The sequence below is a fragment of the Hyperoodon ampullatus genome (genome assembly GCF_949752795.1).
Source record: "Hyperoodon ampullatus genome assembly, chromosome: 6".
NCBI lineage: Eukaryota > Metazoa > Chordata > Mammalia > Artiodactyla > Ziphiidae > Hyperoodon > Hyperoodon ampullatus.
Genome location: NC_136919.1, coordinates 35,656,246 through 35,669,592, shown reverse-complemented (window position 1 = coordinate 35,669,592; position 13,347 = coordinate 35,656,246). Strand labels below are relative to the sequence as shown.

The following is a 13,347-nucleotide window of genomic DNA, read 5'->3' as shown; positions in this document are numbered from 1 at the left end:
AAAAAAAAAAAAAAAAAATGTAACCCTTGTATTTTGTAGGAAAATTTAAAAAAAAATCACTTGCCAGTGACCCTGTAGCTTGTTAGTGGAGCAGCCAAGATAGCAACTCAGTTGTCTTGACTCCTAGTCTAACATCCTTTCACTCCGCCCTGTTGTTAGTCCCTCTGACTTTGGTCCTTCCTCCACACTAACCCATCCTCCACTTCCAATAGAGCTTGTTTTCTCCTGCTCTCCTTTGACTGAGTGACTGCTGGTTGGGGCAATGGGATGGACAATGGCTGGGTCAGATGACTGGAAGACTCCCTGAACTTACAAGAGTGTGTTCCCCATGGAGAGAAAGAGACAAGTGCGTATGTTACACACAGTGTGATATGTGCCAGAGCAGAGGTGGGGGTAATGTGCTCTGGGGCACAGAAATGAAGGTAACAATATCTGTCTGAAAAAGTTAGAGAAGCTTTGAAGAACAAGTTAGTCTTGAAGGATACTGGAGGTTCATTTAGAGAAAGGAAAGCATATGCCAAGGCAGAAGTTAAGTGGAAGATAGGAAAGGGAAAGAGAGGGAGATAATATTTACCAAGAACCAGAGCATCTACTGGGCACAACAAGCCATAAAAAAAGTATAACTGTCTCTTTTATAGTTGAGAAAATTAAGAGTTGGGGACATTATTCTAACATTTACTGAATGCCAACTACATGCCCAGCATTGTTGCTTTACTCACATTATTTCAATTAATCCTAACAACAAATTTATAAGGCAAGTACTACTAATATTACACGCGAAGAAACAAAGTCTCAGAAAAATTAAGTAAATTGGTCAAACTCCCAAGTCCAGTAAACTGAGGTGGGGGAGGTGTGGTGCAAAACTAGTCTCTGCTTGATTCTGAAGCAGCTTCTGATCAGGATATGGAGTTCACTGGTTCATTGTAGCAGACAGGGGAAAGTTATAGATGAATCAAAGAATTACAGAAAAACCCAAAAGAACTTTTTGGCCAACCCAATAGATCAGAGTAAAGAGAGAGGGCCTCATCCTGTTGGTGCAGTTTTTGGTAGAAAGTGCTTTGATCACATTTATATTTTAGGAAGATGTTCAGGCAGCAACATAACTGTGAAATGAAATACAGTATTTGAGACAATGACTTTCTTTTATGTATAATTTTTATTTACTTTTAATGTTTTTGCACAATACCTATTCAGTATAACAAAACAAGAAAATTTAAATCAGCAAAAATAAACAAACTTGGAAGCCTCATAATTCTGCCATGAATATATGCCATGTATTCATAACATTATAGAATTGTATGCATTCATTAGCCAGAAGATCATACAGTACATACGGTGTTTGAAACATGCTTTTTTTTTACACTCAACTACACAATTTGATTTACCTTCCATGTCAAAAATTCTATTTTTATGGATAATATACCATTTGATGGATTTGTCATAAGAATTTAACAAACCCCCCATCTCTTGACATTTGTCTTGGTTTCCAGTGCTGGGTAATGACAGACAATAATTATACATACTTATATAAAATGGTAAAAAATGTTTACTTTCACTTGGACAAATTATTTGAAATGAAATGCTATATCAAAGGGAAAGCTCCACTTGAGGCTTTTGGTGTCTACCCTCAGGTTGCCCTACAGAGTTGGAGAGAGCCTGTTTGCCCACATGCCTGCCAGCAATGGGTACTAACATCCATTAAAAATTTTTCCAAATTAAAAAGTAGTCATCAATTTGCATTTTTCATTATAAGTGAGGTTAGACAGTGTATCCTACTGTTATAGGTCATTTTCATTTCTTCTTTAGTAAATTTCCAGCTTTTGTTCTTTGTCAACTTTTCTATTGAAGTACTCCTATCTTTTTCATATATTAGAAAAAGCTCTCTTTATGTTAAGCTTTTATTTCTCCTTAAGGTACTAATTTGTTTGCTTCCTGAAAATTTTTTGAAATATTTAACATATATTTTTACATCCAACTATTTTTAACCTGTATCTCTGGCTTGTTTTTAAGTTTATATCTTATCAGCAGGGTTAAGTTAACCCATTACTATTATTGATGATAACTGGATATTTGGTTTTACTTCCATTACCTTAGTTAATGACATTTTGTTATAAATTCTTTCTGCTATTTATCTTCTTGTTCTGTTTTTCTTTTTTTAATTTTTAAAACATTTTTAACTTTTTTTTTATGGTAGGTCCTTGTTGGTTATCTATTTCAAATATAGCAGTGTGTACATGTCAGTCCCAAACTCCCAGTCTATCCCTTCCCCCTACCTTTCCCCCCGGTAACCATAAGTTCATTCTCTAAGTCTGTGAGTCTGTTATGTAAATAAGTTCATTTGTATCGTTTTTTTAGATTCCGCATATAAGCAATATCATATGATATTTGTCTTTCTCTGTCTGACTTATTTCACTTAGTATGATAATCTCCAGGTCCATCCATGTTGCTATAAATGGCATTATTTCATTCTTTTTAATGGCTGAGTAGTATTCCATTGTACATATGTACCACATCTTCTTTATCCATTCATCTGTCGATGGACATTTAGGTTGCATCCATGTCTTGGCTATTGTAAACAGTGCTGCAATGAACATTGGGGTGCATGTATCCTTTCGAACCATGTTTTTCGCCAGATAAATGCCCATGAGTGGGATTGCTGGATCATATGGTAACTCTAGTTTTTTTTTTAGAAACCGCCATACTGTTCTCCATAGTGGCTGTACCAATTTATATTCCCACCAACAGTAAAGGAGAGTTCCCTTTTCTCCACACCCTCTCCAGCATTTACTGTCCATTTGATGATGGCCATTCTGACTGGTGTGAGGTAATCTCATTGTAGTTTTGATTTGCATTTCTCTAATAATTAGTGATGTTGAGCATCTTTTCTTGTCTCTCTTGGCCATCTATATGTCTTCTTAGGAGAAATGTCTATTTAGGTCTTCTGCCCATTTTTTGATTAGGTTGTTTGTTTTTTGGATATTGAGCCACTTGAGCTGTTTGTAAATTTTGGAGACTAATCCCTTGTCAGTCACATCATTTGCGAATATTTTCTCCCATTCTGTGGGTTGTCTTTTTATTTTGCTGTGGTTTCCTTTGCTGTGCAAAAGCTTTCAAGTTTAATTTGGTCCCATTTGTTTATTTTTGTTTTTACTTCCATTACTCTGGGAGACAGATCGAAAAAGATATTGCTGTGATTTATGTCAAATAGTGTTCTGCCTATGTTTTTCTCTAAGAGTTTTATACTATCTGGTCTTACATTTAGGGCTTTTGAGTTTATTTTTATGTATAGTGTTAAAGAATGTTCTAGTTTTGTTTTTTTACATGTAGCTGTTCAATTTTCCCAGCACCGTTTATTGAAGAGACTGTCTTTTCCCCATTGTAGTCTTGCCTCCTTTGTCGTAGATTAAATGACCATGGATGTGTGGGTTTATTTCTGGCTTTCTGTCCTGTTCCATTGGTCTATATTTCTGTTTTTGTGCCAGTACCATGCTGTTTTGATGACTGTGGCTTTGTAGTATAATCTGAAGTCAGGGAGCCTGATTCCTCCAGCTCTGTTTTTCTTTGTCAAGATTGCTTTGGCTATTTGGGGTCTTTTGTGTCTCTGTACAAATTTTAAGATTTTTTGATCTAGTTCTGTGAAAAATGCCATTGGTAATTTGATAGGGATTACATTGAATCTGTAGATTGCCTTGGGTAGTATAGTCATTTTAACAATATTGATTCTTCCAATCCAAGAACATGGTATACATTTCCATCTGTTTGTGTCGTCTTCAGTTTCTTTCATCAGCATCGTATAGTTTTCAGAGTACAGGTCTTTTGTCTCCTTAGGTAGGTTTATCCTAGGTATTTTATTCTTTTTGATGCAATGGTAAATAGGATTTTTTAAAAAATTTCTCTTTCTGATCTTCTGTTGTTAGTGTATAGAAATGCAACAGATTTCTCTATATTAATTTTGTATCCTGCAACTTTACCAAATTCATTGATGAGCTTTAGTAATTTTTGTGGTAGCATTTTTAGGATTTTCTATGTATAGTATCATGTCATCTGCAAACAGTGACAGTTTTATGTCTTATTTTCCAATTTGGATTCCTTTTATTTCTTTTTCTTCTCTGATTGCTGTGGCTAGGACTTCCAAAACTATGTTGAATAAAAGTGGTGAGAGTGGACATCCTTGTCTTGTTCCTGATCTTAGAGGAAATGCTTTCAGCTTTTTACCACTGAGTATGATGTTAGCTGTAGGTTTGTCATATATGGCCTTTATTATGTTGAGGTATGTTCCCTCTGTGCCCATTTTCTGGAGAGTTTTTATCATAAATTGCTGTTGAATTTTGTCAAAAGCTTTTTCTGCATCTGTTGAGATGATCATATGGTTTTCTTCAATTTGTTGATATGGTATAGCACATTGTTTGACTTGCGGATATCGAAAAATCCTTGCATCCCTGGGATAAATCCCACTTGCTCATGGTGTATGATCCTTTTAATGTATTGTTGGATTTGGATTGCTGGTATTTCATTGAGGATTTTGGCATCTATTTTCCTCAGTGATATTGGCCTATAATTTTCTTTTTTTGTGGTATCTTTGTCTAGTTTTGGTATCAGGGTGATGGTGGCCTCATAGAATGAGTTCAGGAGTGTTCCTTCCTCTGCAATTTTTTGGAATAGTTTCAGAAGGAGAGGTGTTAACTCTTCTCTAAATGTTTAATAGAATTCGCCTGTGAAGCCATCTGGTCCTAGACTTTTGCTTGTTGGGAGTTTTTTAATCACTGTTTCAATTTCAGTACTTGTGGTTGGTCTGTTCATATTTTCTGTTGCTTCCTGGTTCAGTCTTGGGAGATTGTACGTTTCTAAGAATTCCTTCTAAGTTGTCCATTTTATTGGCATACCGTTGCTTGTAGTAGTCTCTTATGATCCTTTGTATTTCTGTGTTGTCCATTGTAACTTCTCCTTTTTCATTCCTAATTTTATTGATTTGAGCCCTCTCCTTTTTTTTTTCTTGATGAGTCTTGCTAAAGGTTTATCCATTTTGTTTATCTTTTCAAAGAACCAGCTTTTAGTTTCATTGATCATTTCTACTGTTTTCTTGTTCTCTAATCCATTTATTTCTGCTCTGATCTTTATATAATTTCTTCCCCTCTGCTAACTTTGGGTTTTGTTTGCTCTTCTTTCTCTAGTTGCTTTAAGAATAAGGTTAGGTTGTTTGTGATTTTTCTTGTTTCCTGAGGTAAGATTGTATTGCTATGGACTTGCCTCTTTGAACTGCTTTTGCTGTATCCCATAGGTTTTGGATCATTGTGATTTTGTTTTCATTTGTCTCTAGGTATATTTTGATTTCCTCTTGGATTTCTTCAGTGATCCATTGGTTGTTTAGTAGCTATGTTTTTCTACCTTTGTTATTTGGGTTTTTTCTCTTCCACTGATTTGGAGGTTATTCATTCTTTTTCTATTCATAGTTATGTGAATTTTTTGTGTACAAATTGAACCTATGTTTTTCTTTCAGTTTTTTCATATTGATATATATAAAAGGAAATGAGAACTTTATCTTTGCCTCTTCCCAACCATTCCCTGTTTCCCTCAGACTTTAAACGTTTTTTCTTTATAATATGTAAAGATTATTATTTTTTTCCCTTAGATCATATGTCTTTCTTTTTAAGAAGGGGCTTTATTTGCTATTTCATAATTTTTACAATTATTTTAGCAAGATATTTAGCAATATATGGTATGTCCCACTACTTTCTTAATCTCAAGCAATTTATTGAATACCATTTTTTCCCTCATACTTGAGTTCTTTATGTTGATTTCTTTTCAATCAGTGAAATACATCTTGATTTCCAGAAGTCATGCACATTCTCAAATGTCTTTCTCTTCCCTCATATTTACCAGTAGCTTGCCCAGATATAGAGTTTTGGGTTCATAATATTTTTTCCACATAGCTGTATATCTTATTTCATTCTTTTTTCATGGCATTTGTTTTTGCACAGGAGAAATGAAATGTCAGTTTGATTTTCCCATTTATTTTGTTTTTCTTTCCTAGACACTTGTCATACATTTCCTTTGTTTTGGGTGTTAATCACTTTTTATTAATTCTGCCGGGAACTTGATGAGTTTTTATTGCCCTGAAACTTCAAGTAAGGAATATTTTCTTGCATTAATATCACAGCTTTTACTTGTGTTGTTCTAGAATTTTCTGGCTTCTTTTTACTGCCTCCAACAACAGCTTTAATCTTGCTGTTACAGTTTATGTTTTCTTTTCCATTTGTATGTTTATCTTAATCATTTCCTCCTATAGCTGCTGCCTTCTGTTCAAAGGATACAGTGTTGTCTTGCATCTTCTTGAAGATCTGTGCCAATATTTACTGAACTTTTTATAAAAAGGAATATTCAGAAATATGAATAATTCAATAATAATTCAGTATTTAATGCTATGATGCTTTGAAGTAATGTTCCCTTTTTTCCTGCTGAAGTATTTTTCGTGAGTCACACATCATTATAACTTTCCTACAAATGTTTCTCTCATTCTTAAATAGCTACAGCTTTATCAATTCTGGAATTTTCTACTATATACATGGGAAAATGTTCTCTTCTGTTTTTAAATATAATCAAGAATGTTAGAAGCATGATTTTTTTCTAAAAATTACATTATATTATGAGTCTTCTCTCTCAATATTGATTTCTTCTGTTTTTAGCATATTTTAGTTGTTAAAACAAGGACTTTTGCATCCAGGAGACCTGGGTTTGAGACATACAACATGTAGTGGTAAAGAACATGGCCTCTGGATCCCAATTCTCTTGGTTCAAACCCCAGCTTTGTCACTTACTGTGTAACTTTGGCAAGTTAGTTAACCTCTTAGTGCCTTAGTTTTCTCATCTGTAAAATGAGATTAATAATATTTGTTACTTCATAGGTTCTTAAATGGATAAACAGATAACATTTATAAAATATGTAGAACAGTCCCTGGGACATAGTGAATGCTATGTAAATATCTGCTTTAAAATTCTAGCTCTAATCTTCATCTCAATTTTGTTGTAAACCTAAAAAAAGTCTTTAAAAAAGATAAACAAGCCAGAGCTTGTCTACCTGGAAACAGGCCTTATACAAATGACAATAGGAAGAAGAAAGGAGTGTACTACCATTTAAAAATATTTGACTTACTAATTACTAATTACAAACAAGATAAATGTGATTTTGAATTTCAGCATAAAAATGTAATAAACCAATGTTAAATGCTAAAAAATCTCTTAGCGCTATCACCTGTTAACTGAGTAACTTTAGTCAAATCATCAAATTACTGTAAGCCTCCATTCTCTCTTTAAAATAGACACAATACTAATAAAAGTAATGTACTTATTAATAAAAATATTAGTAATTATTAATACTACTTATTAATACTGTGAGGATTAAATATCACCACATAAGTGCACATTCCTTGGTTGCTACTATTTTTTTAAATAATCGAATGCATACTTGACTACAGTACATTTATTGGGCTTTATTAAGTATTGCAAGTCTCTTTATTCCACAGTTTCTCTGTTGTTGAATTCTTAATTGTGATTACTTTACAGATGTGTAACTCCAGGGAGAGTAATTACAGATTCAAAGCCGCATTGTCAGTGCAGAGGGAAGATATGAAGCAAGGTCAATCAGGTCCTGATTGACCTTTTTTCATCTTTTTTTTTTTTTTTTCTTGAGCCTGGGAAAAGCAGGGTCTGTGATTCTTTTTTCTTCAAAACGCTTATTTCCCATCAGTAGGATCATTTCCCTCAAGCCCTTTACTTTCTCCTCACCCTTTGTCCAGTGCTTTGAGCCGAAACAAGGGGCCCAGTGCTTTTTGCATATCTACAGCTATTCTATTCTGCTGGGAGTGAGTGTTGGGGGACACAATGGGGGAGGTGCAGCTGCACAGGTTGGGGGCGTTGATGGAATATGGGGTATACTGTCTTTAGCACGATGTTTTTACGCGCTGAGTATCATTGATTCCTTTTAGCCCCTTTACGTACATTGCTGTTTTGAATTTTCCCACAAATAAGCCCAGCCATATCATGCTGTGATGTGTTGTGATTGTAACTAATTGTGGGACATCAAAGAGGCCACTTCATTACCTGCAAATAGCCAACTATATCACTCTTTTAAAAAAATCTTGGTTTCTCTCCTTGCTTGAATTATATGATTATTTCTATGAAAAGCTATTGTTCGGGACTTTTCCCCCCTAATCAGTTTCCAAAATGTTGTTAACTGTCCGTTGATGTACCCCACATAAAATGGGCTTCCCTGGCTTACCCACAGCTTGCCCATCCGGGACATACAAACCAGAAGGTTCACCAGGAGGAATCAGCACTTGCCTTCCATGTCCTGATGAAAATCACACTTCTCCACCTGGAAGTACTTCCCCTGAAGACTGTGTCTGCAAGGAGGGGTACCGGTCCTCTGGCCAGACCTGCAAAGGTAAGGATCCCACCACTGGCAGATAGGAAATATAAAAGCTGATCTCTTTTAGGGAAGTAATGCTGGCGTTTTCATCCAATTAATTGGGCATGGTCTTTAATATTCCTTCCTCTAATCTTATTTGGGGGGAATTCTTTGTTTTTATTATCTAGCATTCCTTACCACTGAACATATCCATATCTTGCTCCAGAGAAAAGAGATCTGAGACTCCACAAGTAATGTGACTATGAAAGCAGATTTAGTATCGGAGAAGATCTAAAATGAATCTAAGAGAGAGAAGTCACAAATTTAACAGCAAATTTGAATAACAAATGAGCTAGTTTGGGCTCTGGTGATGGTTAAATCCATTTAAAGAAAATATTTTTATAAGTAAAGTACTTTGATATTATTCATATCAAAAATTTAAAATATTTAATTAGCCAAAGCTGTGGCTCTTGGGATTTGTGGCAGACATGCTTTGCTGGACTTATTTGTTCTTTATTTTATGCCACTCTAACTGAGAAGGAAAATAGCTAATGACATATGAAGATCAAGAACTAGAAAATTTCATATCCACATAGATATCAAGATTTTTAAATTTCTAAGCTTAAACCATAATATTTAGTCTGTTTTTAAACTTAACTGGAAGCAAATACCTAATAAGCATGAGCCATAAGTGTTCTTCTTCCAAATGTGCACTTAGGAATTCATATGCAGTAAATAGGAATGCTGTTGATAATTTAGCTCTGTGTATACAATGTCCTCTTGACCAGAAAAGAAAAAGTGAGGGGAGGATGCTTTACAGACAGAGACTCACTTTGCTTTTTACTCTTATCTTTGTAAATGTTAGTTGTCCGCTGCCCTGCCCTGAAGCCTCCTGAAAATGGTTACTTTATCCAGAACACTTGCAACAGCCATTTCAATGCAGCCTGTGGGGTCCGATGTCACCCCGGGTTCGACCTCGTGGGAAGCAGCATCTTCTTATGTCTGCCCGATGGTTTGTGGTCCGGTTCTGAGAGCTCCTGCAGAGGTATGCAGACTGCCAATTCACATTGTTTATTGATTGTCTTGCTCGACCTCCTCAACTTAAACTCTAATGGACTACTAGATTCTTTGTTTCTTTTGATTTCATAGACCGTAGACCACAGAAAGAGAAAAAATTATAGGAGGTTTGAAGTCAGAACTACTACGTTCAGTTGACCACATCATCATAAACTATGCCCTTTGTGTTTCTTTTATGAACAAGCAAAGGAAAGGCCTGCCTGGGAAAGAAATGGACAGGTTACCTTAAACCTCAGATTTCAAGCAGCCAAGACAGGGTCCAGGGAGAGTTTGGGGACGGTCAGTGTGCGGCTTTGATGTCTACTTTGATTGTAGGACTCCAAGGACCACACCAGTATCCTGTGACAAGAGTAGTTAGCCAATGTATACATCCCCAGCCTTCACTTTGAATAGACAGCATGCCATAGAAAGTGGGAGATTGCTAAAGTGAGATCCCAAAGAGCCTTCTCAGGCCAACAGAAAAGGGGGCAGTACCATAGGTAGAACCTGAGGCTCCCACATCAGATGCAGAGGAAAAACAAGCAAAACTGAGAGTACCTTAATTCACTTCCACTTTTGCTGTCTCCAAGACCTACTTTCCTACTTCTTAGGACCACTGCATGGCCAACTTCCTAGGGTTTCACAAATTGGGTTGAAAGAGAAGGCTCTCTAAGAAGAGAGGGGAACAAGCCAAAGGACTTGAGAATCCCTGCCCATGAAGCTTCTGAATACAGTATTCCCCCCCTCACCTCGGGTTGTCAGATGAAATACAGGACACCCGTTTAGATTCAAATTTTAGATAAACAACAAATAACTTTTTAGTACAATATAAGTAAGTCCCATACAAGATTGGAGACCTTCTTATACAAAAAATTATTTGTTGCTTTTCTGAAATTCAAATTTAACTGGATATCCTCATTCCTTTGTTTTTATGCTAAATCTGGCAACGTTACCCCCAACACATCCCCTAGGCATCCTTTGGCAATACAGTTTGCTGAGGCTTTGACTGCTCCAAGACCCTGTATCACCCAGCTCACTGGAGTAGGGTAAGAAGTTCTGTCTTCTAGTCTTCTCTTGGCTCCCACACCCATAAGGGAAGCCAACCTACTCACAACTTCAAGGTCATTTGTGAACCCCAGGAAACATTCACGGTTTGTATTCATCGGCTACCAATACTGAACTCATCTATGAATATGAATTTGCTTAAATCAGGTCCCAGTCCAGACCCTTATCTCTACTTACAAAAAGATAAGGAATCAGCAAATTGAACAAAGGAGACCTGAAAGAAGAGGGGAGAAAAATGGAATCACTGAGATTCAAAGGCAATTACATCGGTAAAATAAGATTAGGATTCCAAGAAATGGGAGAAATCTGAGAGGAGAAAGGAATCTTAGGGAGAAGAAAAAGGTGGCTGGCACAATGAACAGACATAGTCAAAAACTAAATTAATAAGTTAGAAAATCAACACAAGAAATCCTTCTGAAAGTAGAGCAACATTTGAAAGATTAGAAAAAAGTTGAAAGAATAAAATGACACGAGAATAGTCACAGGAAATAGACTCTTCACAGATTAGGAATCCAGAGAGAGAATGGAGTGGAGGAGAAGCACTAATAGAAGATCAAAGAATATAACCACAAGCTGAAATCTTGAAAATACACATGACTGAAATCTTTGATAGTCAACTTAAAATCACTTACTGAGTGCCAGAAAACAAATTATTGAAAACAGATCCATGTCTGGAAATAATCTTATTGAAACTTCTGAAAGCCCTGGAAAAATTAGAAAATTGGGCCTGTTTCACAGTTGGAAATAGTATTACCCATAAAGGAAAGGGAATCAGACTTTCCTTGAGCCCATTATTAGCCATTCTAAATGTTAGAAGATAAGAGTATGTTTCCTGAATTCTGAAAGAAAAGAATTAGATCCTAGATTTCTAAACTCCGACAAGCTATTGTTTATGTGGGAAAGCAAAGCAAAGACATTCTCAGTCATACAGTCTCAAATGGTAAAAAGCCTATTACTGAAAAGGTTGATCATAGGAACCTTAGAAATATTCCTGTAAAGTTACATAGTTATTAAGTTCTTTGTAAAACCTCTACCCGCCTCTTCCATATACCTCATGGCAGAAGGTAGAAAACACGACATTTTAACTTTCCACTTACTGACCTTGCAAAGAAGAGTGAGAAAATCAGGCAGACAACCCCTTTAGGATAAGGTCTAGCCCCTGCCTCTTTAACCCTCTACAATCTCCATCCTGAGCCTCGAATCCTACACTAAAGCCTTAAGAAATGGCCATGCCCTCTCAGGAAGCCATCCGTTTGCAAGTTGTTTCCACAGCCTTGATTGTCCAGTCATTCCTTTGATCCCTGTATATAAGCCCTCCCTGTCGCTGACCTTCTCAGCTGGGATGGGATGACCCCTAACCTTTGTATGTGCATCCACAAACCTGTCCTGCCCACGTTCTAGCCCTTGTGCTTTGTGTGTCAGGGTCAGTCGGGGAAGCCCAGGAAATACACCATCTGTGCTATGGGATAAGAAACTTATTTTAAGAATCAGACCTTACACGATTTTGGAAGGAGCTGGGAAGTGGAAGGTCCAGAAGAGAAATTGGAGCATCAGAGGAGTTACTACCAGTTCAGTCTGAGAATCCAAGCCCACCCAGCTGCTGTAGTGGAACCACAAGGGAGAAGTGTGTTGGGAAGTCTAAGAGAAGCTTTATCTCTGTGTAACCATGCCCTGATGCTCTACAGCCAAGAACCCAGCAGTGAGCTTGGGGCCACCTTGGGTCAACAGGGTCAGCAATTGGGATGTGGAGTGGAGGTGACCAAAGACAAGCTGGAACCTACTGTGCATGTCTGCATTTGTCCATCACTGATTCTGCCTGCAGTGATCACTGCCTCTCTTCCACCTTCCAAGATCAAGTGCAGGTTCTTCTTTTGATCAACCCTAAACTGGCCCACAATAAGGGGATTCTGACAGTGTTTCCCAGCTTAACCAAAATACAAACCACCGTACTTACTTTAATTAATTAACTGATCGATCACCTCTGCTAGTCTGTGAGCTCATTATGAGCACAGAATGTATCTTCCCCCACCCCCGCTAATCCTTGGTTATACTTCTGGTAAATGATATGGATAAGTACATTGACAAATAGATACACTGACAGTCTGCTTGTGTCACTTCCCATTATGCAGTCCCATTTTTAAAAAGCAGCCTTGTTGTCTTTTATGCAATTTGCATTGATGTCCCCGTGTAAGTAAAATAACTTTAATCAAAATTAGAGTGATGCTCCAGGATGTGAATTTTTCTAAGCTCCCTTTAATTTCACCTCCAAAAAACTACTCCCTAACTTACCAGTGAACAAAGTTGTCCTGAACGAAGGTACTAAGTCAGGCTCTTCCTCTGGCTCCTCATTAATGGATTTAGTTATAGGCATACTTCGTTTTACTGAGCTTTGCTTTATTTTACTTTGCTGATGTTGCAGTTTTTACAAATTGAAGGTTTGTACTGATAGCAACCCCACGTTGTCAGAAGATGGTTAGCATTTTTTAGCAATAAACTATTTTTAAGTAATGGATGTATATTGGTTTTTAGAATAATGCTAATTTGCACACTTAATAGACTACAGTATAGTGTAAACATAACTTTTATATGCACTGGGAAACCAAAAAGATCGTGGGACTTGCTTTACTTCAATAGTCACTGTATTTGGTGGTCTGGAACTGAGCCTGCAATATCTCTGGGGTCTGCCTGTACTTGAGGTATGAAACATATACCATAATTCATTAATTCAAAAACACTTTTTCCCCACATCTTAACTTCCTAAAACTGAGATGTACCTCAACAACCGTGGCGTTAAATCCTTTCACAGACATTATTGTTTCTTT

General features: G+C 36.7%; 1 protein-coding gene across 1 annotated transcript in view; it reads left to right on the top strand.

Annotated features, from left to right (window-relative positions):
- The window catches only part of SVEP1 (sushi, von Willebrand factor type A, EGF and pentraxin domain containing 1), a gene marked incomplete at both ends in the record, with an annotated part of 184,442 nt that overhangs the window by 56,895 nt on the left and 114,200 nt on the right, over positions 1 to 13,347 (top strand). Inside the window, 2 exons of the mRNA XM_079707036.1 lie at positions 8,282 to 8,440; positions 9,270 to 9,449. Of these exons, the coding sequence (XP_079563162.1) occupies positions 8,282 to 8,440; positions 9,270 to 9,449 (339 nt within the window). The remainder of the gene's footprint in view (positions 1 to 8,281; positions 8,441 to 9,269; positions 9,450 to 13,347) is intronic.